This window comes from Ammospiza caudacuta, chromosome 1 (genome assembly GCF_027887145.1).
Source record: "Ammospiza caudacuta isolate bAmmCau1 chromosome 1, bAmmCau1.pri, whole genome shotgun sequence".
Classification (NCBI taxonomy): domain Eukaryota; kingdom Metazoa; phylum Chordata; class Aves; order Passeriformes; family Passerellidae; genus Ammospiza; species Ammospiza caudacuta.
The window spans coordinates 117,199,021-117,223,812 of NC_080593.1; the positions used below are offsets into that span (position 1 = coordinate 117,199,021).

A 24,792-nucleotide genomic window follows, 5' to 3' on the forward strand; every position below is an offset into this window, starting at 1 on the left:
AAGGCAGAACTTCTTAGAAAGCAGTTTAGAGCAGCATCTGAAATGTGTGATTCTTGGAGCCTTCAGAGACTTCTGTATTACAAAAAGTGTGCCCAGCCATCTGTGAAAAAGTGGTGCATGGAATCACCTACCTGTATGTTTGATTTAGCTAAAGAACACAGTTTATCAAAATGACAGAGACATCCATCCTTGATCTGACTTTTTTTTCCCCCAGGCAGTTGTGTATACACCCTGATGCTTGGCAAATGCAGAGTTAAAAGGAAAAATATTTTGGTTTGAGTTTGAACTAAACATCCAGCCTCTGGTCATGGCTCTGAGTTCTGTGGTTCTGCCTGCTCTGTGCGCTCGGTGTCTGCCGTCCGCATCCTCACTGCTCAGCTGGCCGGCAGTCTGGAAAATGCTGATGTTCCAAGGGTTACTGGATTACAATTGTTCTCTGCAAACAGAATTCACATCTGTTCTGACAACTTATTTCAGCCTGATGCAACTTGAAAAGGTCGAGATTAATCCCAGAAAATCAGACTTCTATTTGAAAGGCCAAATCAACTTTAATTGTAACACATGGCTATTTGTATTGGCATTTAGCTGCAGCCGTTTATCCTTCTTTCCACTGGTATTATTTGTTTCTGAGCTTGCTACTAAAGCCTACAATGCCAGCTGAAATGCTTTAAGTAATGTAACAAAAATAACAGCTGACATATTTTCTTTTTACAGGTTTCCACTGACCCAGGGTATTTTGTGTGCATGGCTTTTATGACTTTATTTATCAGCAGTCTGGGTAAAAATGTCATAGAAGAAAAAGTTGGTTCCTTTTATACAGATTCATGGTGGCTACTATACCCTCCTATCCTGCTGGCTTTATCCATCAGAGCCTGAGGGGATGAACCATGTGCTGTGAAGTTCTGCCTCTTACCTAATTTGGACCCCAGACGTTCAGGGGTTTAAAGCCCCCTTGCATCACACGGGTCGCAAGCTGTGCTTTTCCATGTCGGTGTGGTGACTCAGAGCAGCACCCTCCCCTAGGCATGGTGTAACACCTCTCCAACCACCCCGCTCCTCCTGGCAGCTGCTATCAGCTCAGCCTTCAGCCATCAACTGATAGCTGAGCTCTCAGATCCCCTGAAAACTGACAGGATGAAAGAGACTGATTTGGCAATACTCTGCTCTTGCTGTTTGGCCTGGAGAAAGATACTCTAAGTGGTAAGATTGTTTAGCAACAGCTGGCAAGCACCCGGGTGTGAGCCTGATTTTCAGACATGACAAGCACTTATAGGAATGTTGCCAGATACAGCTGTTTAAAAGCCTTAATAAACAGCAAGTCAATACTAATCTTTGCCAAATTAATCTTTTCCTTGACAGCCCATCAGAGCAATTATACTCAGACTCATTGTAAACACACAATTGTCAGAGGGTAAGGATCTTCTCTGCAGTATACTGTGGATTTTTGCACACAGATTGTTTTCCAAATAGGTAGGCTTCCTTTTCTTTTCCTCTTCCTCTCTTTTTTATATCTCTTTTTTTTTTTCCCTTTTTTTCCCCTCTCTCATTTTATTTTCAGGCCGATTATTTGATTGCCAGCTTGGTATTAGCCTGAATAAAATTTCTTTGTAAAGTGTCTATCACAGCAAGTCCTTAATAGAATGTGAAATGATGACAGTCACAGGATCCATGCAGATGCACATTTGCTAGTGGGTTTCTCTAATTAGGCAGTAACTGTGACAGACTCTGAAATGTTACAAGTCATTGTTCTCACTTGTCCTCTTGTTGGTGAAGTAAGAGCTACATTTGAGATGTGATTTAATGTGCTGCTGGGTAATAATAAAATACATGGGTTTGCAAAGGAGAGCAAATGGTGTCTGTGAGACCTGACACAAAGCACCTCCTGTTCTCCAACATGCTCAGCACCTCCTGCAGCACTGCCAGCATGCTGCTATACCCACAAAAAATATTTTATTTCAATGCAAAAGGGCTTGAAAACACTAGAAAAAATAATTAACAGGGTAATCGTTGTTTATCTGTCTGCCTGCATATTTATCTAGTCTTTTTGACTGTATCTGTACCTCTATACTCACCTATCAATGGGAGTCTAGGGGAGTAACTCCTCTATGGGCTACATAACATCTCTTAGCTAATTCTCACAGTATGTGCAAAATACAGATTTTTTACCTACTCCATTTTCCCAGAACACAGAAAAAGATCTCTGTGGATCTGCCATGTTTACAGGACTGGGGAAGAAACAGGTTTGGAGATGGTAGTTCAGGGTGGGGGTGATGTCTGAAAAGGTTAAAGAAGGTGGTAAGAGCATGTTTTACCTTCCAGTAATGAGCTCTTTTTTTTTTTTTTTGTTGGGTTGCCTGTTTAGAGAGGAGCCTCACAGGGAATATTTGGCAGACGCCACTGGAATCAGGAGCTGGTATTTGGTGAGAGAGAGAAGTGGGCATGAATACATTACATTTCCCTGTGAATGGCTGGGGCCCTCTATGAATACATTACTTACTGCCTGTGGATGAGTGTGAGGGGAAAATCCTATGGCAGGCCCATTTGAATTAGTTTGGCTTCTTTGGTCAGAGGCAGCAGCTGGATGAGATTTCTGCCTGGAACACATGTGAGTCTGGGGATAGAGAGACCAGGATATCTCCTGTCACCAGAACATGGCACACTGAGAGCAGCAGTAAAATCAAAGAGCTTTTCCTTTTTAAAACCTCTGCTTACCTTGTGCAAGCAGATGGGATTTACAACCGGCAGAGTCTATATGTTGCCAACCTTGCATTCTGTCCACCATGTTTTAAAAGTAATTTTAAAATATATTATTTTCAACGAACAGCAGACTATTTCCTTTGGTTTCTATCAATCTGACAGATGTTTTTATTATGTTTTCTTGCTGTTACTGTGTAGCTTCCATGTGCAGGTTGTTTAGTTCCTGTGTGCTTTCCCATTATCATGGTTAGGCCAGATGGTGGCTTACAACCAGTGACTGGGGTGTGTGTGTTACTGTGGTGCCTAAGGCACAGTGCTGCAGTGAAGGATGGGGCACATCTTCACCAATTCCACTGGAGTTGCACCTGCTTCCAGAAGGATCCCACCCATCTATTGGCAACTTATATCTATCAATACACAGCCGAAAATAAACAGCAGACTGCCCATGGCTGGCAACCATTTATTTTTCTGAGGTCAGACATGAAGAATGGACATCTATGGATTGAAGCTGGATCTTCCTTTTGGGAAAAAATGGTTTCACTGTATCCATGGCCAAAACCTGCTGTTCTTCAGCACAGTTGTTTCATCTGAGCAGAGACCAGACACAGAACCTCACTCAGAGGGTGGGTACCAGAGCCACACTGGATGGGTAAAGTGCTGCACAGCACACACACCAGTTTCCCATGCTGACAGACTGAGAGACACCAACTAGCCAGAGGTTCATACAGAATAAGTATTTTATTCATGATGTATTTTTTTATTTACATTAAAGTTTTCTTGTATTTCGAACTCTGCTTGGATACCGAAATTAACAACTTTATGTGACTGCACACCTGCTCTATAAGAAATGAAGATAACACAGTTCTTTTCCATAAAAGAAAAAAGAAAACTGCCTGTCGAAATCAAAGTTGATTTTTCTCATTCTCAGTAATTATCTTTTCTCTTTAGAATTAATATGAGTGGAAAATGTAGTTTACTGTAATATAATAAATAGAAGACATTGGGTAATTAGTAGTGCTGGTATATTTCTAAAGTACTAAAAAGACAAACAATAAACTGTGAATTTAATCACGAGTTCTCATACAGTTTCAAGACAGGAAAATTAGAGCTCTCAGCTACAGTTATTTGAGTAATCACATCTGATCTGCATTATTTATTAGTTATTACATGCCAAGTGATTCCGATTGTACATTGCCTGAAATAATTCAGAAGCAAACATGCCTTTGTTTCTGTTTCGTTTTATAAAGAAAAACCAATGGCATTGCCAAATGTGTATTCTATCTGAATTGCTTCCTTTATTTCACACAGAAAATACAAATCAATGGTAGTGTCCATTAATGGGACAGGCATCTGGGACAAAATCATCCAGAAATATATTTTCAGAGCTATCCCTGATCCCAAACATTGACAAAATACCTTCTTTTGGATATTTTTATCCCTTTCCCTGTGGCTGTTGAACTTACCTTTCATTTTAGGATTTATTTCTGATATACTCCCTAAAATTCTATAGGACTTTTGCATATATAATAAAATGGCTGAAGCATATTTGGTAATATTTTTGGTAATATGTTTATTCCACTTGACAAATCAACAAAACATGATGAAGTTTCAAGAAGCAGTGTTATGTAGCTTTATTCAGTTAGTTTTGTTGGTTCAAGTCTTAGTTTTGGGCAACTTCCTCCTACAATGCTTTAAAAAGGGAATTACTTAAAATACCTTTTCTTTTTTATTTTCCATAACAACCAAAGAAATAGAGAAATAGTTCTTGGTTACCTTCATTTTCTGCCATTAAAGCAGGTTTGTTGTTATATTTGTCACTGTAAAAACTAAATAAAGTATTCACATCATCAGTTGTGAACAATTTGTGCCAGCAAAAGTTAAAGCGTCAAAGAAACCTCTTTAAAATGCTAACAAATTTACTTACAAACACCTATATTTATTATTTCATAAATAGGCGCAACAGGTTCCATAAAAAAGATTAAATACAGACACAGTATGAAGAAACAATAATACATAGCCATATGTAGAGGTTATAATTTAGCTGTCTCCAATCTGTTTCTGCATCTAATAAAATATCAGGTAAGCATTTGGCAGTTTTATACATAAAAGGACTTAAATGACGTTTACTAACCAATACACATAAAGTGATTTTCTTTTAAAAAAAAAGCAATTTTTTAGGCAGTACAAAATAAATGTGTTTGCTCTTTATCAACATTAGTTTTTTCTCCTAAGTTTTTTGTATTTATTTCATGAGACAAAGCCAATATTTTTAATTAATATAATTTGGGACTACTTTACTTTTTTTCTCCAAATACATTGAAAATATAGACTATCAGTCAGTTGTTTAAAAATGAAGTAAAAATATGAATGTTTGCCAATTTTACCCTTATTGTGAAATCAATAAACTGGAATGAGCCAGTTTCAATTACAATTAGCTACAAAAACATTCACATTTTATACTCTAGGAGAGTGTAACATAGATGCTATTTACAAACTTGCTATGACTGCTACATCAAGCCATTTAAAAAGTCTTTAGTAGTTTCATATAAACACCCATTATGAAAAACCAATGGAAAATCCAGGACTTTTATCCGAGACATCTACAGTTGCTAAGGCAGTTACTACCGCAGCACTTCACAGCAAAAACCAACATAAAATCTGAATGGTCCAAGTTTCCTTCAGGGAAGAAGAAAAGCAATGTCCGTTATGGGATCTCAGGGAAGGGTGGAAAGGAGAAAGAAAGAGAAAAAATGGGGAAAAAAACAAAGAAAAGGAAAGAAGCGAGACTATTTTTTCCAGAGTGGGTGACCCACAAGCTCAAATAGTCCTAAGTGCTTAGCAACTTGTATTTTCTAATAAAATGCAGAACTGCCCTGACTGCATAAAGCAATCCATGATGAAAAGACTTCCCTGCATTCCTCAGTGAAAGGAAAGGAGAGGTGTTTCAGATTTTCAGGTAAGGTAGAGTGCTTTGTCCCTCTGCATGCCCCTGTTCAAAGAGAAAAAGAACAAATGTGACTTTTTTTCTTATATTTGAAAAATTTTTAGTTCTATTCTTCAAGGAAGAAAAAAAAGATCAGCCCCACAACCCCACTGCATGTCATTAATTCCAAGCATGTCACTGAAGTACAGCTGCATTGCCATGGTAATAATAAGAAAAAGTCATAGTGACTTATAGCAACCTGGAGACCACATCTGTCTTTAAAACTGCCCAGGACATGGGTTTGAGCACTGGTTTGGGGAAACCTGCAGTAGTGGGCTGGTAGCACTGACTATCAAAAACTGCTTGGAGCTCCAGATTTAGCACAGGTCTTGGAATGATGCTCCATAAGTGACCTATAAGAAGCAGCCAGTTTCCTCAGAGGCAGGAGAGCTTCATTACATGAATATAGGTGTCAGCCACTTACTGAGCCTCTGGCATGCTGATTACTGGTACAGATATACCCAAAACATGCTGGATTGGCAGCATTTGCATGATAACCATTTGCAAGGGAACAGCAGAAGCCAAGCAAAGATAGTTTAAGTTCAGATGGATTTACAAAGTCTTATCTACACAGGGTGGACTATCTACAGGGATATGTGCTCAGAGAAAGCTGCTGGGGATGGGAAGTTACACCCACTGCACACCTGGAGAGCACTTCTAGGAACAATGACACATTGCTTTGTTCCAGAAGAGACCAGGAATCAAATCCACAGGTGGCTGTGGCTTGTTTGACAGAGGACAATCTATTCAGAGCTCAGTGCAAGTGGTTGTAAAAGTTGTGTAGATTTCAGCTAGGGCTGCAGTACATGTCTTGACATGGTGGTAGAGCACAGAAGTGAAACTGTTCTGCTGAACAAGTGGGCAAATCATGGGGCAGCAGTGATAGGTATGGGAAAGAATGATGCTGCTGTTCAGACTAGCTAAAGTTCCCCTCAGTGTCAGCAGGTTGTAGCAAAGGTGTTATTCTGAACTAGTAGCCAGAAAATTATTTTTATTCAGTTCTAATTTGAGTTCCAGAAACACTAAAACAATAAGGCAAGTGAAATTTTCGGTTTAAGTAAATGTAATGGATCAAACTGGTCTTTAGTTCTGCTTTCTGTTCATTTGTCTGGGCTAGATTTGGCACTTTGGGAGCAAGCAAGAGCTTTTATCTCCCATTGCCTTGGGGATTCAGGCTAAGTCAAGGGGAGGTCAGGCTGGTGGGCATGTTCACAAGGCACAACATCTATAATTTAAAACTGAAAAGATACCTTCTGTTCAGTGTTAAATGTTTCCAGGCAGTTTGTGGCACAGTAACATGGCTCCACAAAAACCAGGCTGCCAGAAGTTGAAGGTTTGAAGGGGTTACTAACCTTATATTGAGGACATAGGGCTCCTACAGGTATAGTGTTTTGTTTCTGGTTACAATCATGTGTTCTTCATGCCATTCTCTTGCATGTATCCCATGTATCAGCCCTGCTTCTTGCTGATGTGGTTTTTCATGAGCCCAGCTAGCTATTTTCATGACCCAGACTAGAAAATAGTTCCTGTCATTTGCCTCTCATTGATACAGAGTGATCTTAAAACTTCTTTCTTACTCCTTCTCCCTAAGATTTCAGTTCTGATCTTCTGTGGAATGCAAGTTCTCTGAGACCTAGAAACTGTATGTGCTGTGATAAGGTGACAACAATGTCCGATAAATGTACGTACTAACAATTGCTCTCCTATAACAGACTAATAAATACAGAGCCATCACAGACACACTTCAGAAACACTGTGGGGAAACGGGCAACAATGCTGCTCCCAAATTCTCTGTCATATACTTGTGTCATGAATGTTGCTCAACACAAGGTGGCATTCACTGGCTGCTTACCCATTACTGCAGTAGTCATTCCAGTCCACAGTCTGTGCTGGAGGATTTCTGCAACCTGAACGAACATACTCCATTGCTTGGGTAACAACTTGTGCAGCTGTTGATGTTGGATTGATGATATTCTGATAATCAGGCTGAAGAGTAAATCCCTAGAGGAGAAAACAAGTACATTAGAAAGAATGGAAAAAGAGTAACAGGTTGGGTGCATTAAAAAAAAGTAAAAATGCAGGCCGTACTGTGCAATAGTAGAGAATACTAGTTTTCCAGGTGAGATTTTGGTTATAAAACCTATAATAGGCCAAAATGTGTAGGTGCTTTCTAACTTTTAAAATCTTTCTTCGGTTTGAGAAATGAAACACTGCCAAAGCTCTGTTTGCTGTTACACAGTCACAGGATGGAACTAAAGGAGACAGAGCAGAAACAATTCAGAACCAAGAGAACAACTCAATCAGCACTGGGACAAAAAGGTCTGTTTGCTCCTTAGAGCTTCCATTTAGATTAAATGTAAGCACACACACTAGTCACCAATTCCCAGAATATGCAACAGAATCTTTTTGAAGGATGTAGGCAGCAGGTGGCTGACTGTTTTATTAGACTACACCTATTCACGTATTGTTCTCAAAACCCTTTTCCTTCATTCACTCACAAAGGGACCATCTGCTGCTTCTTTTATTTGCACTTCTCTCTCAACTAAACGGAAATTCAACCAAAGGTTTTTAACAGTTGTTGGACTAATGTAGTGAAAGTAGCACAGAATAACTTGCTTTTGAAACCAAGGAGATGAGAAAAAAAAGTGGAAGTTACAAAGAGACATCTAACCTGCTCCCGGAATTTTCTGTCATATGAAAAGTCATAATCATTTTTAGCTCTTTTGATATATTCTGATGTTTAAATATTGTGTTTAAAACCCAGGAGAACAATTGAAATTTCAAGGCTAGTGTATCTGGTTCACCCTGTACATTGTGTTCCTGTAAAGTAGGAAGAGTTGTACTGGGTAAAATATGGGAACGTTGTATTAAAGCAATCGATGTCTACTGAAAAAATCCAGACCAAACTCCTTCCTGGGGCAAGGGCATACAATCCCACTGAAGTTAACTGGTTATGCATAGCTACTAAATCGGAAATGGAACTTGAACCAAGATGCCTAGTTTGGAAACTCACTCCTTCCAGCCAAAGATCACATACAGAATAGATAGAATTAACTCTCTTAGTTTTTTGTTAATTCAGTGTTAGTGTGTTGTGTGTGATTGCTTTTCTTACACAGCCTTCATTAGGACAGGAATTTTGTGGACAGATGTTTGTTTTCTGCAGGTTTAAGAAGGCAGCCATGCTACCTTTGTCAAGATAAATGAATATTCTCAGCTTTCTCTTGTCCCCCTTCATCCACAGAAATTACCTTCCTTCAAATGGAATGTCACTTCCTTCTTCTCATCTCTCTTCCCTGGCTATTCCCTGAGGTCCTGCAGGTGTTTTGCCCCACCTCTCATGTGCACTGCCACCTTGGTCCACTCATCCTGATCATGGGTTTTAGTCTAGGCCATAAATGACTGCTACTTTATTTCTTAATCTTTTCCATATGGAGAACACCCTGAGCAACACTTCAGTACCTTAAACACTCTTGGAAACCTCACTTTATCCCTGTTGACTCCAAGAAACAGACCATTAGTAGTGAGCAAGTTCACAGCTGAATTTTGCATCTAGTTGCCGCGTTACTTACATACTGCCCTGTTAATGAGATTAAATAAAGCCTGCCCATGGTGGATTTTACACCCATGGGGACTGTAACCCCCACACTCATGCACTACCTTTTCACCAGGCTCTAAATCTGTGCAGTGAGCTGCAGAGACAACCCCCATACCTGCAACAGATCCAAAGGAAACAGTAATTGAGCAGATTTCCCAATGACTTTGATTGGAGTTTTGTGTAATTAGAAGGCTGAAAATATAGGTTTGTATACCATCTTCATAATTTTTGTTCAAAACACCAACCATAAGGCCTTTTTAATTCAGCTGTAAGAGGAAACCAACCACAGAAACACATCCTACCCCCAGGCACTCAGATTTATCTTCGGTAGTGAATCCCCTGTTCTATCAGCTATACAAGAAAAACACTACACAGGGACAGTAGCCAGTAGCAAAGCATGCAAGTGAGCAGGCACAGAGACTCAAGTACTCCTAAAATCATAGAATGGTTTGGGTTGGAAGGGACCTTAAAGATCATCTGGTGGGCAGGGACAACTTCCACTAAACCAGGTTGTTCATAGGTCCATCCAACCTGGCCTTGAACACCTCCAGGGAGAGAGAGCATCCACAAACTCTGGACAACACTCATGAAGCAAGGAGACAGTTCCTCCAAACCCAAGGAAGAGACCACCAGTACAATATCCATTCAATTTCTTCTGGAATTAGGATAAATAAATAGCTTAGGTGTCAGAGAATGGTCCTGGGTTTTAATTCAGGAACTGGGTGTGGATGGATTCTCATATTTTTTCAGGTTTTCTGTGTGACCACAGCCAAATTGCTTTGGCTGTCTTCCAGCAAAGCATGTGTGCACGTGTGTTTTGACTGATTTGGTACCTCTCATGTTAAGGTTGGGGCTGCAGAGCCAAATTTAATTCTTCTACCTGCAAAATAAGGCATAACAATGCTTTCATCTTGTACCTGGCAAGTTCTACTTAGTTTATGGCTTCCTGGGATTGGGCTCTGTTTCTTAGGGCACACTCAGGTGATAAATGCTAACGTGGTGCAGGGGTATCTGTGCCAGGCTCCAGTCCTCAGTGGTCCCTCTGGGGGGTTGAGGGATACCAGAATACCTGATGGAAAACATGCTTGTTAAAGCCAAGTCATTTAAGCAACCTCAACTCAGTACGAAGGACTGATAAAGTATGGCACTGTCAAAGATGTAAACAAAAATTACTTCAGCTTTTTTATCAACAGAAAAAGCTCTGATAATACAGATCTGTACAACAGAGGGAAACAGCCTTGTGCCAGGCTTGTGGTAAATATTTGGGTATTATTTATGTAAGCCCTTAACAAACAATGATGAAATAAAAAGTGCTCAGAAAATGAGTGCTTCGAGGTCTAATTAAACAATGCTGAATGTTTTTGCATTGTAATGCTCAAGAGAAAATCACCAACTGTTTTGCAACATGCCTAGAATTTTAAATTTCATTTTCTTGTCCCAGATTGAAATAAAAATAGGGAACTTGATAAAGATTAATTTGATGTCAGGAGGGACATTTGCTCTTTAATTAGATTTCTGTAGCCCTAGCAGTTTCGTTGTGCCACTGTAGCAAGTCCTAAAAAGCCTGCAGCAGAACTAAAGAGTGATCCTCATCTCCACACTTTACTAGGAACTAATTTCATTTCCTGCCTGTCTGGAGAGGTATTTTCAACAGGCATCAATGTTTTTGTCTTCACAACTGATTTATTCATCAATCTCAATGTGATATTTTAAACCTTTAAATTACATCCAAATCCTAAAGCATCTGTTTATTACACAAGGAAATTGAAAATCTGTCTGTGTGATATCATACAAAGATTTTTCCTTAAGGTTATAGAGGAAGTTGACAGATATTAATGATTTTTTTTTTCTCTTGACCTCATTCGAAGACAAAGCTTAACAAAAAAGAAGAAGAAATCTGGACAAATACAGCAGGCTCCTGAGTTTGCTGTATATAAAATATATACCAGATAAAATGAGGTTATTATTTTTGGCAGGCTATGCAATCATCTTGCTGTATACATTTATTTTCTAAAGGAAAAAAAAATACCTAAAAGTAGACTAAAATAAGTTATTATTAAAAAAAAAAAGTTACATACATTAATCTTCTGGTGCTTTGTTATGCATAGGTACTTGCAGCCATGGGTACTAGACATTCAGAATTTAGTTTTGCTTCCTCTACCTGAGAACTGAAATGGGACAGAGTTGGACATGGGACTCACCATCCCATGCAATGCTTGGGTGCAGGATTTTGAGCAGGGAAGGTGATACTTCCAGTTGGACTACTTAAAAAGGCTTCTTAACAAGATCTGGGTGTATTAAGGAGGGAGTGAAGCCTCAGCCTCATCACTCTTCACACCCAAGAGCGCAGTGAACAGGCTGGGCAGAGGTGTATGCTCAGAAAGAGGCACAAATGTCCGTGTGAGCAGAGAAAGGAAAGGATGACCTTGCCAGTGAAAACAGGCTGCAGCTTCAGCTGCTGCTTCAGCCTGAACTCTGGAGAAATTGTGCTGATTTGAATGACAAGGGTTAACAATCAGATCATCTAAGGCCAACTGAGCAAAAATTAAACATCATGTCAAACCTAAGAAACAGACTGGAGAGAGACAACTCTGTATCAGTCAAAAAAATTATACAGTGATAAGATGCTCATATGAGCATTTAATGAAAGAAAAATCACACTCTTCAAATCTACTGTGAGTCTACTTCTCTGTCAAAGGTGGATAAAAGAAAAACTACGGCAGAGTGGATTTTGACTTTGAAAAGCAAAACTTTAACACATCTCCTGTTAATGATATTTAAGAAAAATTTAACGAATTTCAGAATTAGAAGTTAATAAAAATCAGGATCTAATTTTAAGCTAAGCATGAGAATAGAGATTATGGTCATTTTTTAATAGTTTAAAAGGATTATCACTGTAAACAAGCATCCCAAAGGTCTGCAGTAATGACCTTTTAAAAATTTATTTATTAACTGCTGGAACAGAAGAGAAAAAATGACAAAATAATCTACCTTCAAGAAGTTAAAATTTAGATAACTCAAAATAGAGATTGTTTAAGAGAAATTAAAAAATAATTACTTATACTAGGCATATGACCAAAACGCTAATACCGAAATTTTATATTGCATTTCAGAACAATTTGGATGCATTGCATCAGCTGCATAGTCCACAGAGTTAATTGATTTTAAAAATAACAGAAATTGTGCAGTCACTGAGGACTTTTGGCTACCAGCACTTCTGATTTTTTTGATGTTCTGTAGTTTTTGTGGATCCTCAAAGGAGGCTGCCCTTCTCCAGCTGGCAGTCACTCTTGATTTGGCAGCTGCACACGTGCAGGCAAGGAGTGCTGGATGTAGAGAAGGACATGCTGTTCCCTGTAGAGCTGCTGAAGATCAGCTCATTGTCCTGGAAGCAGTGGGAACAGAACTCTCTCCTCAGGTCAGCACTTCTTAGCAGACCCTCCTCAAAGTCTGCATAGAAGAGTTTGTGAATTTCACGCACAATGTTTTTTGGAGAACTGTGTTCCTGCCTGCCAGGACTGAAATCTGGATCTCTTTGTGGTTTTTCTTGGAGTTGGCAGTCCTTCAGACATTCTACAAGATGGCCTTTGATAAGAAACTATCCTCCTTTTCCTGGAGAAAGTGACTGACCAAATGTCACAGAGCCAGAGTTCAAGCAGGGGATATGTTGAGAGCAAGGATTTGTAGAGCCTGCTACTGTTGAGTGTCACACTGGTGAGCCATGGACTATTTCAAAGAGGGATGTTTGAAAAAAAAAAAAACGGCCAAAAAACAAACCAAACAAACAAACAAAAAGCGGGGAAAAAAAGCAAAACAAAAAAGGGAAGGAAAGGAAAAAAAAAGAAAGAAAAAGAGAACCCACAACTGATGATTTTTACTTCTAACATGCCTCCAGCACAGTCTGCAATGAAGTTGCCCAGCCAGGTGAGCCAACACCTGCAGCAGAAAACTGCTCTGCTGGAAAGCTGTTGGCAGACTTACTCTTCTCTTGCCTATTAAGCTCCATGCTGCAGTATGACATGACAAAATTTGCCTCTTTTTTTTTTACAGTGCATTAGTCTATTTAGTATGAGTGGTGCTGAGGCTTCCAAAAAGGAAAATTACTCCTGTTGCAAGTCACTCCCTAGGGAGTGGTATGTTAACTAGTTTCTGTTCTTGCTGCCTTCATGGGGTCTTCGGACAGGTTTATGGTGGCCATACCTAAGCATGGAGGAAATAAAACAACTTGAGGGAAGAGGAAGTGAAAAAAAATTGGTTTAAAAACAACTATTGCTCTCCTTTCTCAGAATTCATATTCTTCCATTCTTCTTGGATTTTTATTCAGGAGAGTGTTTTACACAGTGCTGTTTGGGACGGAACATCACACCCAGACCTTCCCTTCCCTTCTCACCACAGGCCAGACAGACAGTGTGGTGCCTCCTCTTTCTCCTTACTGCTGTTGACTCTGAGCTGCTGGGAGAGCTCAATTTTTCTCCCACTACATCTTTTCCTCTTTAACAAGCTCTGTGATCAGCAGAGTGTTTGCTCTATTTCAACCAGAAGGGAGAGCAGAGTCCTTTGACAATTGAGTCAGAAAGAGGCCCTTACTTTTAGGTTGTAATCTCTTGACTTTTTGCTATTTGCCTCCTGGTGACCAGCCTATCTTCTATGTTCTAACACAGTATGAAATCCTGGTGTTGTGTTTTCTATCATTTCTTGACTAAAAAAAGTCATACCTAAGAAACTGAGCAGGATACCACTGTTCTGTTCTGTTCCGTCATGGCAAATCATGGTATTGTCAGTACACCTGTAGCCCTATAATGTAATATATATTTTGCTATATTTAAATTCAATTCACAAACTCTATAAGCTGTTATATGTTAAAAAAAACCCAAACAAATATTCCAAAGTGAAATGACATAGACTTTCTCAAGCTCAAAAGCCGCAAGACTGTAAAGCAAAAGCAGGAGTGTAAGAAATATAAATTGGCTTGTAGATATTACACAGTGATTAAAGAGAGAAGAGAGGTGAAGCATGGCAGTGAAGCATTTCAGCAAGTAACAAGCACCTTGAGTGAAACAGAAATATCTCACCACAGTATCTTCATTAAAAGCATCAGCCTTTCTAACTAAGGAATATGAGTTAGCAAAAAGCATTTGACCTAAAATGCTGTGAGATTAACAGGAACACAGAGGTACAGCATTTTTACTTAACTATAATTGTCCTTAGTTAAAAAAAAACTCATCATGATAAAGATCTGCATTCTGACTTGTAGAGACCTGTTTTCTACAGCCAAGGGTCCTGTATTTTTTCTTAAGCTAGAAATAAATCAACTGTGTGCCATATACGTCACAGATGACTGAAAGTACTTCCAAACCATGGATGCACAAACCTTATGCTACAAGCTTGCAACTTGGCAAAATAAAACATTATCAGATTCATACTACATTAGCTTTTCTTTGGTAGAGAGTTTAAAGTAATGCCTAAGTGTTTATTCATATAAAAATGAGAGTTTATGTATAAATATGTAAGTATCCAACATCTTTTGTTAGCCCCAACTCTACTCATAATTCACTAAATGGAGACAGATTTTCAAATCTATTCAGTAAATGATGCCTAAAAATTCTGGAAAAGACATAGGGAATTCTGCATTGGACGACTAATACGCAAGTGATACTGAAGCTGGCAAACAATCTGAACTTGGAAGACTGAGTCACTGTGCAATAAAAACTTGTTGAAATGTAGTTATAGGATCTCAACAGGTGGCGGTCACAGATGTAATTCCTCATGTTTGGTAAATGAACCAGAGTATTGCCTTGTCTCTCACTACTCTGAGACTTCAGGTGCAACCAGGACTCCTCTGGGCTTAGGATCTCCAGACAGACCCTCCTGGCTCACCCACCTAGGACTTCCTCCAGCCAATTCCAGCTGCCCGGGCTTGGGGTCAGCTCCTGAGTTTCTCTGAGCATGGCTCTCCTGGAACACTCACACCAACTGCAGGAAAACCATCATGAATACATGCCTCCACATATGTGTGGTCATAAGTCTGTTGAGCCTGTTTTCTCTGATAGTGACAAATTGACCGAACTAGGAAAAAGTGGTGAACACTTCACAAGTTTTCCTTTCTGATTACTCCAAATCACTCCTGAGACTAAGATCAAAGTTTCTGAATAAATCCCAATCTTCCTGAGCATATCTTGATTTATCTCCTGAACAACTAAGTTTATCAGTCCAAATTGCTTTCAACACTTTTGGGGGTTTTTTTGTGCTTTGGAAAATTTCTTCCCCTGTTAAATTGCTCTCCTGGCAAGAAGCTATGGTTTGCATTCAAGTATTCTCAATTCTAAAGACCAATCTAGAGATGAAATGTTTCTGGCTTGGAAAGCAAATGCACATGCCTTGTTAGCAAAGGTGAATTTTTAGAGAAATATAAAACATGGAGCAAGTTCATGACTATGTATTATCAGTTGGTACTGACAAGTTTTGTGCATACAAATTTTGTAGATTCTTGCAATTCCATTCAAAAAAATTTCATTTTACTGCCACTTTGCAAAGCAAGATATTATTATTGATAGTTAGATCTCATACAACACAAAAGGAAATTTTCTCTCATGCAATCAACAGTTTATCTGCTCTCTTTATATTCTTCTGTAAGCCTGGAAGGCACAATACCATGGATGGTCTGCATTAACTCAGAACTCGTAGGAAATGTATTGAGAATCAACTATCTAAAACATTCAGAGTAGGGGAAAAAAAACCAAACAAAAAAGCCCCATATTGGGATGGTGGACACAGCCCATTTATTTCCAGTAAAAAGAAGGTATGTCTATTTAGCAAAATCAAGCTGTGAATGTGGAGTAATGTAACACGCTTGTGTTCACTTAATCTAGCATGATCAGCCCAACCTGGGCTGCTTTACATTTCCTCTGACAATTCCACACCACCGTCAGCACAAGGATAACAGCATAAGCTACAATCATAGTTTTTCTAGACATGCCTGCCATTTGTTTGCAAAGTGTGACTCCTGAAGGCTTTGCATTTCACTATTTCAGGGTAGCCACAGATTTGCAGATAGATCTATGGGCAGTGATGGACATTGTCACTGCCACAAACACTTCTACTGCAGTTTTCCATCCTCTAGTTAAACTCCTTCATTTGTTCTTGCCCTTGGGAGACTAAGCCTATACGACCATGGTTTTAGAACCAACGAACCAACTTCTGGATGACTACCCTCCCCACACCCTCCCCAAAAATAAAATAATCCCCCAGAGAACTGTGAAGCCCCAACTTACTTGCTGCATTGTAGGTGAGTGTAAAGCAGACTGGACCTGCATTGGTAGCTGGTTTCCAATGGGCTGCTGCATTGGGATCGGCTGGTGCTGCTGGATGTTGAGATGCTGGTGCAGAGGGGGGCTGATCTGGAGCGGAGGAGGAGGGGACACAGCCATGTTTGCTATGGAAACAGTCACTGGCATTTGGTTGTTGGGCTTGGGCGCTATGTTCCTGGGGATATTGGCATGCATGGCGGTGATGTGGGGATTCATTCCTGCTTGTTGGTGGTAGTGGGAACTGAGGTACAGTGCAGAGTGAGCCTGGGCAGGCCCATGAAACACTGACTGCTTTGAATTCATCATCTGAGGTTGTGGGGAGGCTTTAACATCCACAGGTTCGCTGTAGCTCTGTTGGAGAAAACAAAAATCAGAAATTGCTTAGACGTTACCAAATATGGCTGTTCTACCCCCCTGAAGTCTGTTTAAGTGCCACACCATAGGCAAACATTTATCTGGACCATCAAATTTTCCTTGAAATGGAGTTTGGTTATTACTCTAGAAAAATAATTAATCCCTTTTCACCTTGCACTTTTGCCTTCAACATTGTAAAAAGAAAAAGTAATTTAGGTCCTTCATTTCCTGGTCTAGCCTGGCATTTTCTTTATCCAAACTTGGAACTGCCATCACTGATCTAATATCTTACACAACCAAGGCAACCAAGCCTGACACATTTTTTCACATAAGCAGCCACTATTATTGTCCTCAGATTCCATGGCCTAGTTGAAAGGTGAATTAGGAGGGTGGGTTACAGAAAAACTCTGTAGTGATTTTTGACTTGCCCTGTTTTTCCATCTGCAAACCATGGACAAGATTTTCAAGATCTTTTACCATATACATTGATATTGCTAATAGTTATTTATCAGTTAGTTAACGTGATGAAGAGGCTAAACCCCATCCTCAGTTGTTCTGCTGCATGGAACAAATACACTAGCTGCTGTGCCAATCCCTTTATTTTGAAATATTTTGTGTTGGAATGCTATCCATGCCATCAAACATATTATATAGGCCATGCATTAAGAGAAATAGAAATACTCTGAATAATTTATCTTTTAGCAAAACATGCTTTATTAATCCAAAAATTCTGTTTAATACTTACAGCTATATAAATGTTAGCCTGCACTAGATATAGGGAAGTTATCTTTAGTCTAAAGCTAGAAGAATACTGCATAGATATGAGAAACTGCAGCTTTCAGAAATATTATAGTCGGTCCTGATTTCTTAAAGTTACTAATAATAAAACTTGTCCATGAATGAATATGAATTTTAATAACATTTTTGTTCTAATATTTACAACTTGCTACATTTGGTTAAACTCAATTTACTCAATTGTTTTCATACATTTATTTTCTTAGATATCTGGAGTGCTAACTGTGTGCTCAAATAAATGAGAAAAAAATTTAAGAATTAACTCACATGCTTATAGGTGGGAATCGTAATTTGAAGTTAAGTCATACTGGGATTAATAGTCAGTGAAAGGTGAAACATGCTGGGAAAAGAAAGGCAGAAACGTCCCTCTGGAGAAAGTCACTTTGTCAAAACAAGGCTTAAAGTGGAATACAAGCCCTTATTCTGTGATCTCCGTGTCATGTTTGCTCAGTTTACAAGTCAGAGTAAGCTTCATGTTACTCTCAGCACTCCAGGGTCAGTGAAGTCTGTGTTCCTTCTGAAGGATGCAACATCACCAACAATCTGTTGACACGAGCGCTGCTGAAATTGCTTCATTATATGCAATGATGAAGATGAGAATGATAACTTCCTTCTCCCTATGTGTAACTGCAGTTCCATTAGCAAAAAAACCCTTGTTTTCTCCAGTAAATGAAGGCAAATTAAATGAATATGAAAAAATTAATGCAAATCTCTGTCTCTGTGGATCTGCCTAGCTCTGCTCACATGTGGGTGTACACGTGTGCAATATATGTTATGTTCATGTTTGCAGGATTCAGATGCTGACATTAAAGCCTGAAAGTAGCTGAAAAATCTGCCATTATTTGGACATTATTTTTTAAACATTGAATTAATGTTCAGGAAAACATGGGAAGAATTTCCCCCCCCATCTTCCCAGTTGTATTTTTAGAACACTCCTGGGTGTAGAAGCAATGATGGGCAGGTTTACTGAAATTTCAGCAATTCAGAAGGTTTGCTAATTAGCAGCATGGTCAGGAGACTCCTCTTGGGTGTCCCATGCTTATTACACATTACAGGAGGAGCAGGCTGTGTTCTTTCTTGAGAGACTTGGAAATTTTTCTGAGAGCCCCGTCCCCTCATGGAAACAGTTTGTCTTTCCATGATGCAGCTGGCAGGCTCTCTGTGGTCCAAGCAGGGATAATTGCTCCTGAAGTGTCTAAGGGCAGATTGGCTAAACTAATCCTCCTGGAGAGGTGAGTGCTGCAAAAAGCCTTTGCTGACATACTGATACACACTTCTATTTCATTTTTCACTACAAAGATGCTGCCATACACACCTTTAACAAAGAACCAGGGAACCAATCTAATTACTGCACAATTCTGAGTTCACACATAAGTGGTGGATGCATGGCCCACACTGATAAAATTACAGACATATAGATAGTGTAATTTGATACTTTAAATGCTGAATTATGTTAAGAGGAATTGCAGAGTCTATGGTCAGAGATAAATAACACTTATTACACCTCTGAGAAGAGCTCTGCAAAGTGATCAAAAGGGACAGTTTCAGTTGTCTCAAGCTATGAATCAACTTTCTATATGTTTCACCATCCAGTAAAAAGCACAACACTTCAGCTTAAGAGCAAGTATTTTGCTATAACTTAGGATGCTTTAAGTCATATGTGATCTGAAACCAAATTGTCCAATATCGGTGGAAAACACATCAATATTATCAGTTACTGGAATCTTGATAAATGAACCCATTAAATGCCATTCTTCAGCACACTGCACTTTCAGCTTTTTTCTGCAGCTAGGTCAGAAACACATATTTTGTAAGTATTGCTGGACCTAATAAAATAGGTGATGTCAAGTATTTCAGCTTTGTGATATCACTTTGCTGTGAAATATAACAAGAAGCATGTATGACACAGGTCACACTATGATTTTGGGCTCACTTGCTGCTCTCGCAGACTAGAATGGGCATTGCACTGGTCCAGTGCAGTATCAGACAGTCTTAGGCAAGGACTTTTATTATGGGTAAAAATTGGAATTAAGAAAGAATGGATTTGACTGTCCAATAAGGGCTTCAAATGCACAGTTACATTCCCTACTTTTCAGGTTGGATTTCAGCCAATATTCTCTTGACTTATCCAAGGAGAAGAGCACACAACTTAAAAAGCTCTCCCAAATCTGCCCCAAGCCAACAGAGACAATTTACATCACTAATATATAGGATGAAGTTCTAGGACAAAATTCAGATATATGCAGTGGAGACCAAAATTACAAATCCATGCACACAGGCCACCAAACACTGGGGCCTAATAAATCCTAAATCCTAAAGTCTTCTACTAGACATGTAGTGAGGACATCTTCCGTGACAACTACCTGAATAATGGTGGTGCATACCCACCACTAGAGGGTGACAGAATATTACATTTAGTTAATGGCAGGTGGTGGTATTTTACACATCCATTAGGGAACATGCACTAGGGTGACAAATTAGTTTTTTGTAACAGTTCTTTATGCTCTTTGAATGGCTTATACTTGTTCTGGAGAACAAGTTGAAGCCTTACTGTAAATCTTAACATTCTTCATAGTCTAGGAGAAGGATTTCCTATGGACCTGTCTCTCCTTCTAATATCATCACCAAATACTATTGTCTAAATTAAATAATAAATAAATAAAAAAATCCCAACAAAAACTAAACTCAGAAGGTGAAGACAAGACAATGGAATGGTACAGAGAAAGTATGACTGCCCTTTAGGCACAGCACAAATCCTCTTCCCATCTCCCCCAAAAGAATCTGTTGTTTTACTGAAACACAAAGAAAAAAGGGAAGAACATTTTGAAATCCCAACAGAAAGATAATGAAAGTAGAAGAGATATAGGAAAAGGGACAGAACAAAATAAGTACTACTGTAACTCTGATGATAACAAATATAATTATATTAACTAAAATTACTGGTGGTGCATGACCCTAGGTCCACAAAATTATTTTATTTGTACAATATTTTCAAGGAAGTGCGTGATGATGCAGATGAGTGCTGTTCTGAACAGAAAGTGTTCAGGGTGGATAATTTTGCACAAAGTCTGGAAAGTGCTGAATCAAGTTATTCACCATGATTTTCACCAAACTCATGATCTCCCTTCCAATTTTAGTGCAAAGAGAGCTTTCCCATGCACTTCTATTCCCCAGCTGTGTGCCAAAACGCCTTATGCTTTATTGCCAAATTAAAGAATTCAATTAGGAATAAGGGGTTAGGCACTGCTCACTTAGTTGTGCCATTCTTTCCTGAAGGGAACTGCCCTGGGCCTAGTGGTCATTCTTATCACACTGCATTCAGGCACAGGGAGTGTGTCTGCTCCTTAGAGGAAAGTGACATTGGGATTTCACCCTATTCAACTCTCTCCTGTGGTTGAGAAATTATTTTTGGTAAAGACATCCTGCTCAATTTAGCTGTGTTATTAAAAAAAAAAAAAGCCTAGATGATGCCATTTTGGCATCTCCATATCTTTGGGATATAATCTGAAAACTTTGAAACAATTTGAAAACTCACACTTTAAGCTCTCACCTATGTGTCTGTGTAACCAAAAAGCTCTTGAAACCTACACAGGGGTATTGGTTCTCTTTCTAAATTGTGTCTGCCTTCTGGCTACTGTTGGAGATTGCAATCCCATTTCTGTTGGAACATAAACATCCATGTGGTTGAAAATAAAGCAAGAACATGTTTTAACAAGGCAGTACTCAAAGGGCCTAATCTTTAGACTACTGAATTTAAAGGAAAATCTATTATTAATTCAAACAGAATTTGGATCACAGCCCAGCACTGTTACTGTTACTTAAGTATTAATGTCTGGATGTCCATTTTATTTTTCATGAAAACCAGGTAGGATCTGACTAATAGAGGCGAAGAATCACTCCCAGCTGATGATCACTGCTTTTGACCTCTGATCCATTAGAAGCATGCCTGGAATCTACAAGTGCCTACACTTATTTCCATTGTTAACATGTTAATGCAGTTTTTGTTAGAAATGTTGCCAATAAGTAGGACTACATAGATCTATTCAGAGATGATGTATATGGATATCTTCCACTTACATAATTTATCCATGCTTCATATGCAGATTTTTTTTCTACCATAGAATAATATGTGGGAATTAAATAGATTTTTACAATAATTTCACTCTAGTATGCAGTGCTCAACTAATATTGCTGCTTGCAATGTGAAACTAAAAAGTCAGTGTTGTCCCAAAGAAACCAGAGGTGTTCTATTTAGAGAGGAAAAAAGGTTTTTTTTTCTTGTGTTCTATTGATTTCAGAAAATTAATGATCAAAGCCTTTCAGTTGGAGCAATATAATTTCAGTTGTTTACAGATGAGATATTATCAAAATGCTTCTTTATTAATAACACCAATTAAGCTCTCCTTTGTAGTAAAATACTCAGTAAATACACTCAGAACATTCAGTAAATGTTCTTGATACTACTGGATGCTTATGTGTCCTTTAAATATATGCTGAGAGACCTCCTCAAGGACAAGGCAAGCCTTATGGCCAATATGCAAACAACAAACAGTGTAAGCAGCTTTACTTGTGGGCAAACACAATATATTCCAAATTCAGAATTATTATTATTTTTTTTTTTTACAAAGCCATAATGGTGTGACATAGGTCTCTTTTAAATGAGAAACAGGTGTTTCTCTTTAAATAAGAAATGGAGGTCTGGCCTCCTCTCTCTACAGACTGGAACAGGCACTATGTGAGGATTTCAAAGCCTGGAAAAGAACTAAACCTAATTCAGGTTTTACATGAACATGTATCATAAACCAACGTGGCTGCCACACTGTCCCTTTCCATGACAGTGCCAGGCTCACACCTGGTGACTGGTGTCTGTCCTTGAGGAATTCAACAATCTTCACACTCTGTGACCAGAATGAAGGTTACATTCAGGAAGCAGCAGTGATTATGTCAGCTGGTACCAGGATGGTCCAGGCTGTGCAGGCTGTGATCAAACTTAGGCAGGCCTGAGTCAGCTTAAAAATGAGTTCTCTTCAGTACTGTGACATTACAGAAGCAGATAGAAGGAAATTGGCTGCATATTTATGCAGCTCCTACAAAGCTTACCTAAGCTTAAGTTTGCATCTGCTGTCTTTGCTGTCTCTTTGGTGGAAAGAGCATCTTGAATTGTTTATTCCTTCTCTCAGCTTTTCTGTGTTCACATAATCCTGTCTGTAACATTTTGGACATTTTAGGTGACTTCCAACCCCAAGCATGTCCTTGAGAAGAATCCCTTTCCCAAGCCTGTGTGGGCTCATCCATTTTATTAATACCCCTGTGAAGATGCTTTTGAGAGAATGACTTCTCTCCAGCACTGCTTTCTCCTCCTGCTTAGCTCTTTAACTCCTACAGAGATACCTTTGATTTAACTCTCTCCACTCCAGTGGATAACTCAATGCATATTTGCAGCGCAGCTGCCTTCCTACCTAAGCCACAAGAGGATCTTATCAAATGACATTTCCTATTTTGTTAATTCCAGTCACCTATTGCAATAACAACATCTGGGACCCCAGAGAGTTCAGAAAGCTTTTTGACACATTCTTGATGTTTCAGAAACAAAGGAGTAAGCCATGGGCTGTCATCTATAATTAGTCAAGGTGGCTCAGAAGAACATCTTCAAATCTAAATATACATTTTGTCATCATCTACAGGGGATTGTCATGGATTCATTTAGGATATGTAAGTAAAAATGGATGTTTTATGAATGTAACCTGGGTACATGTGATAAAGGATATGCAACTTTAATTTGATACAAGTGTTTTAATTCCCCAAATGGAAGCACTAGGCTAATAGTGAAATCTAGTTTTATTAACTCATTTCAAAAACAAACACAGTTCCTCTTCAAATCAAAATCTGGCTTCTATCAAGATGAAAACATTTCTGCCACTTTTTAGCAGAAATTATGTGAGAGCATCTCTCAGCTTTTGCACTGCTGAATGTAAAGTATCACATGATTTTGCCTCAGATCAAATTCATGGAACTAACTTAAATATAGTTTGCTCTTTATTTTCAGCTGCAGTAGATCATTGGTTTCCTTGCTAGGCAAAAAAAAATGTTTGGACTTGTGTTATGATTAGATAATTCTTTTATATATACACATTTTAGCATATTAGCAGATACTCTGATGCATCACATATTTGCGCATAAAGGATTCAATTTACAATTCTTTGAAAATTTCTGACTACATCATAATAATTCCAGAAATAATGAAAGAATGAGGTATCACAGAAGCATGAAGTACCTGCTTTGGAAGCTTTTCATTATAGTTTTTTTATCTAGTGATTCTAATGGAAAAAGGTAAAACTTGCATGTGTATGTCATCACTCTGGGATTGGTTTTTGCTTTAAGAAAAATATTGCTATATGCCTTATAGCACTTGTGGCTACCAAAAAAAAAATCATGCATCAAACATAACTGTATTTTTTATTTATTCTTTCTCTTATGCTTTCACTGAGAATAGCCTAACTGGTTAATGAAATTCTAAAAACATCTGCATGGACTAGGTCGAGATATAATGTAGGAAAAGCTGTTCTCAGCAGCAGGTGCCTCTTTGCCAGCAGCAGAAAGGATGCTGCTCTCCTTGCATGCAATAGCCAACCTGTTAAAGCACTGACCAGGAGACAAGACAGCTCAGTCACTAACTCTGGTCAAGAGATATTAAGAATTTTATTCCCAAAAGAAATGTCCCAAACCCCAGCAGCTGCTTATTTCAGGGAGGAGTGAGCCAGGATACAGTGCCCCCCTTCATCTGAAGCTTGGCCACTATGAAGTGATGCAGTTACACAAAACAAATTGTGGGGAGAGCACACCTGCACATATGCATTTATTTCATAGTTGGGAAATGTTTGATCAGGGAGACCTAATATATCTTTTTGGTTTTTTATATGTTAGGCAAGTGCTCTCACACATACATATATGAAATTGGAAACTAATATCAATTTTATCATTTTAGTTTTGGCTTATTTTGGGGGTTTGATTTTGTTTTTGTTTTGGTTTTGTTTGCTTGTTTTGTTGATTTTTGTATTTAT

General features: G+C 38.8%; 1 protein-coding gene across 2 annotated transcripts in view; it reads right to left on the reverse strand.

Annotated features, from left to right (window-relative positions):
- Positions 1-3,481: 3,481 nt before the first annotated feature.
- Positions 3,482-24,792, reverse strand: part of TOX (thymocyte selection associated high mobility group box) — a 218,374-nt gene continuing 197,063 nt past the window's right edge. For both annotated transcript variants that reach the window (XM_058811348.1, XM_058811340.1), the window contains exons 7-9: positions 16,547-16,933; positions 7,533-7,681; positions 3,482-5,686 (exon numbers count right to left, since the gene is read on the reverse strand). In XM_058811348.1, the coding sequence (XP_058667331.1) occupies positions 5,650-5,686; positions 7,533-7,681; positions 16,547-16,933 (573 nt within the window). In that variant the 3' untranslated portion in view covers positions 3,482-5,649. The remainder of the gene's footprint in view (positions 5,687-7,532; positions 7,682-16,546; positions 16,934-24,792) is intronic.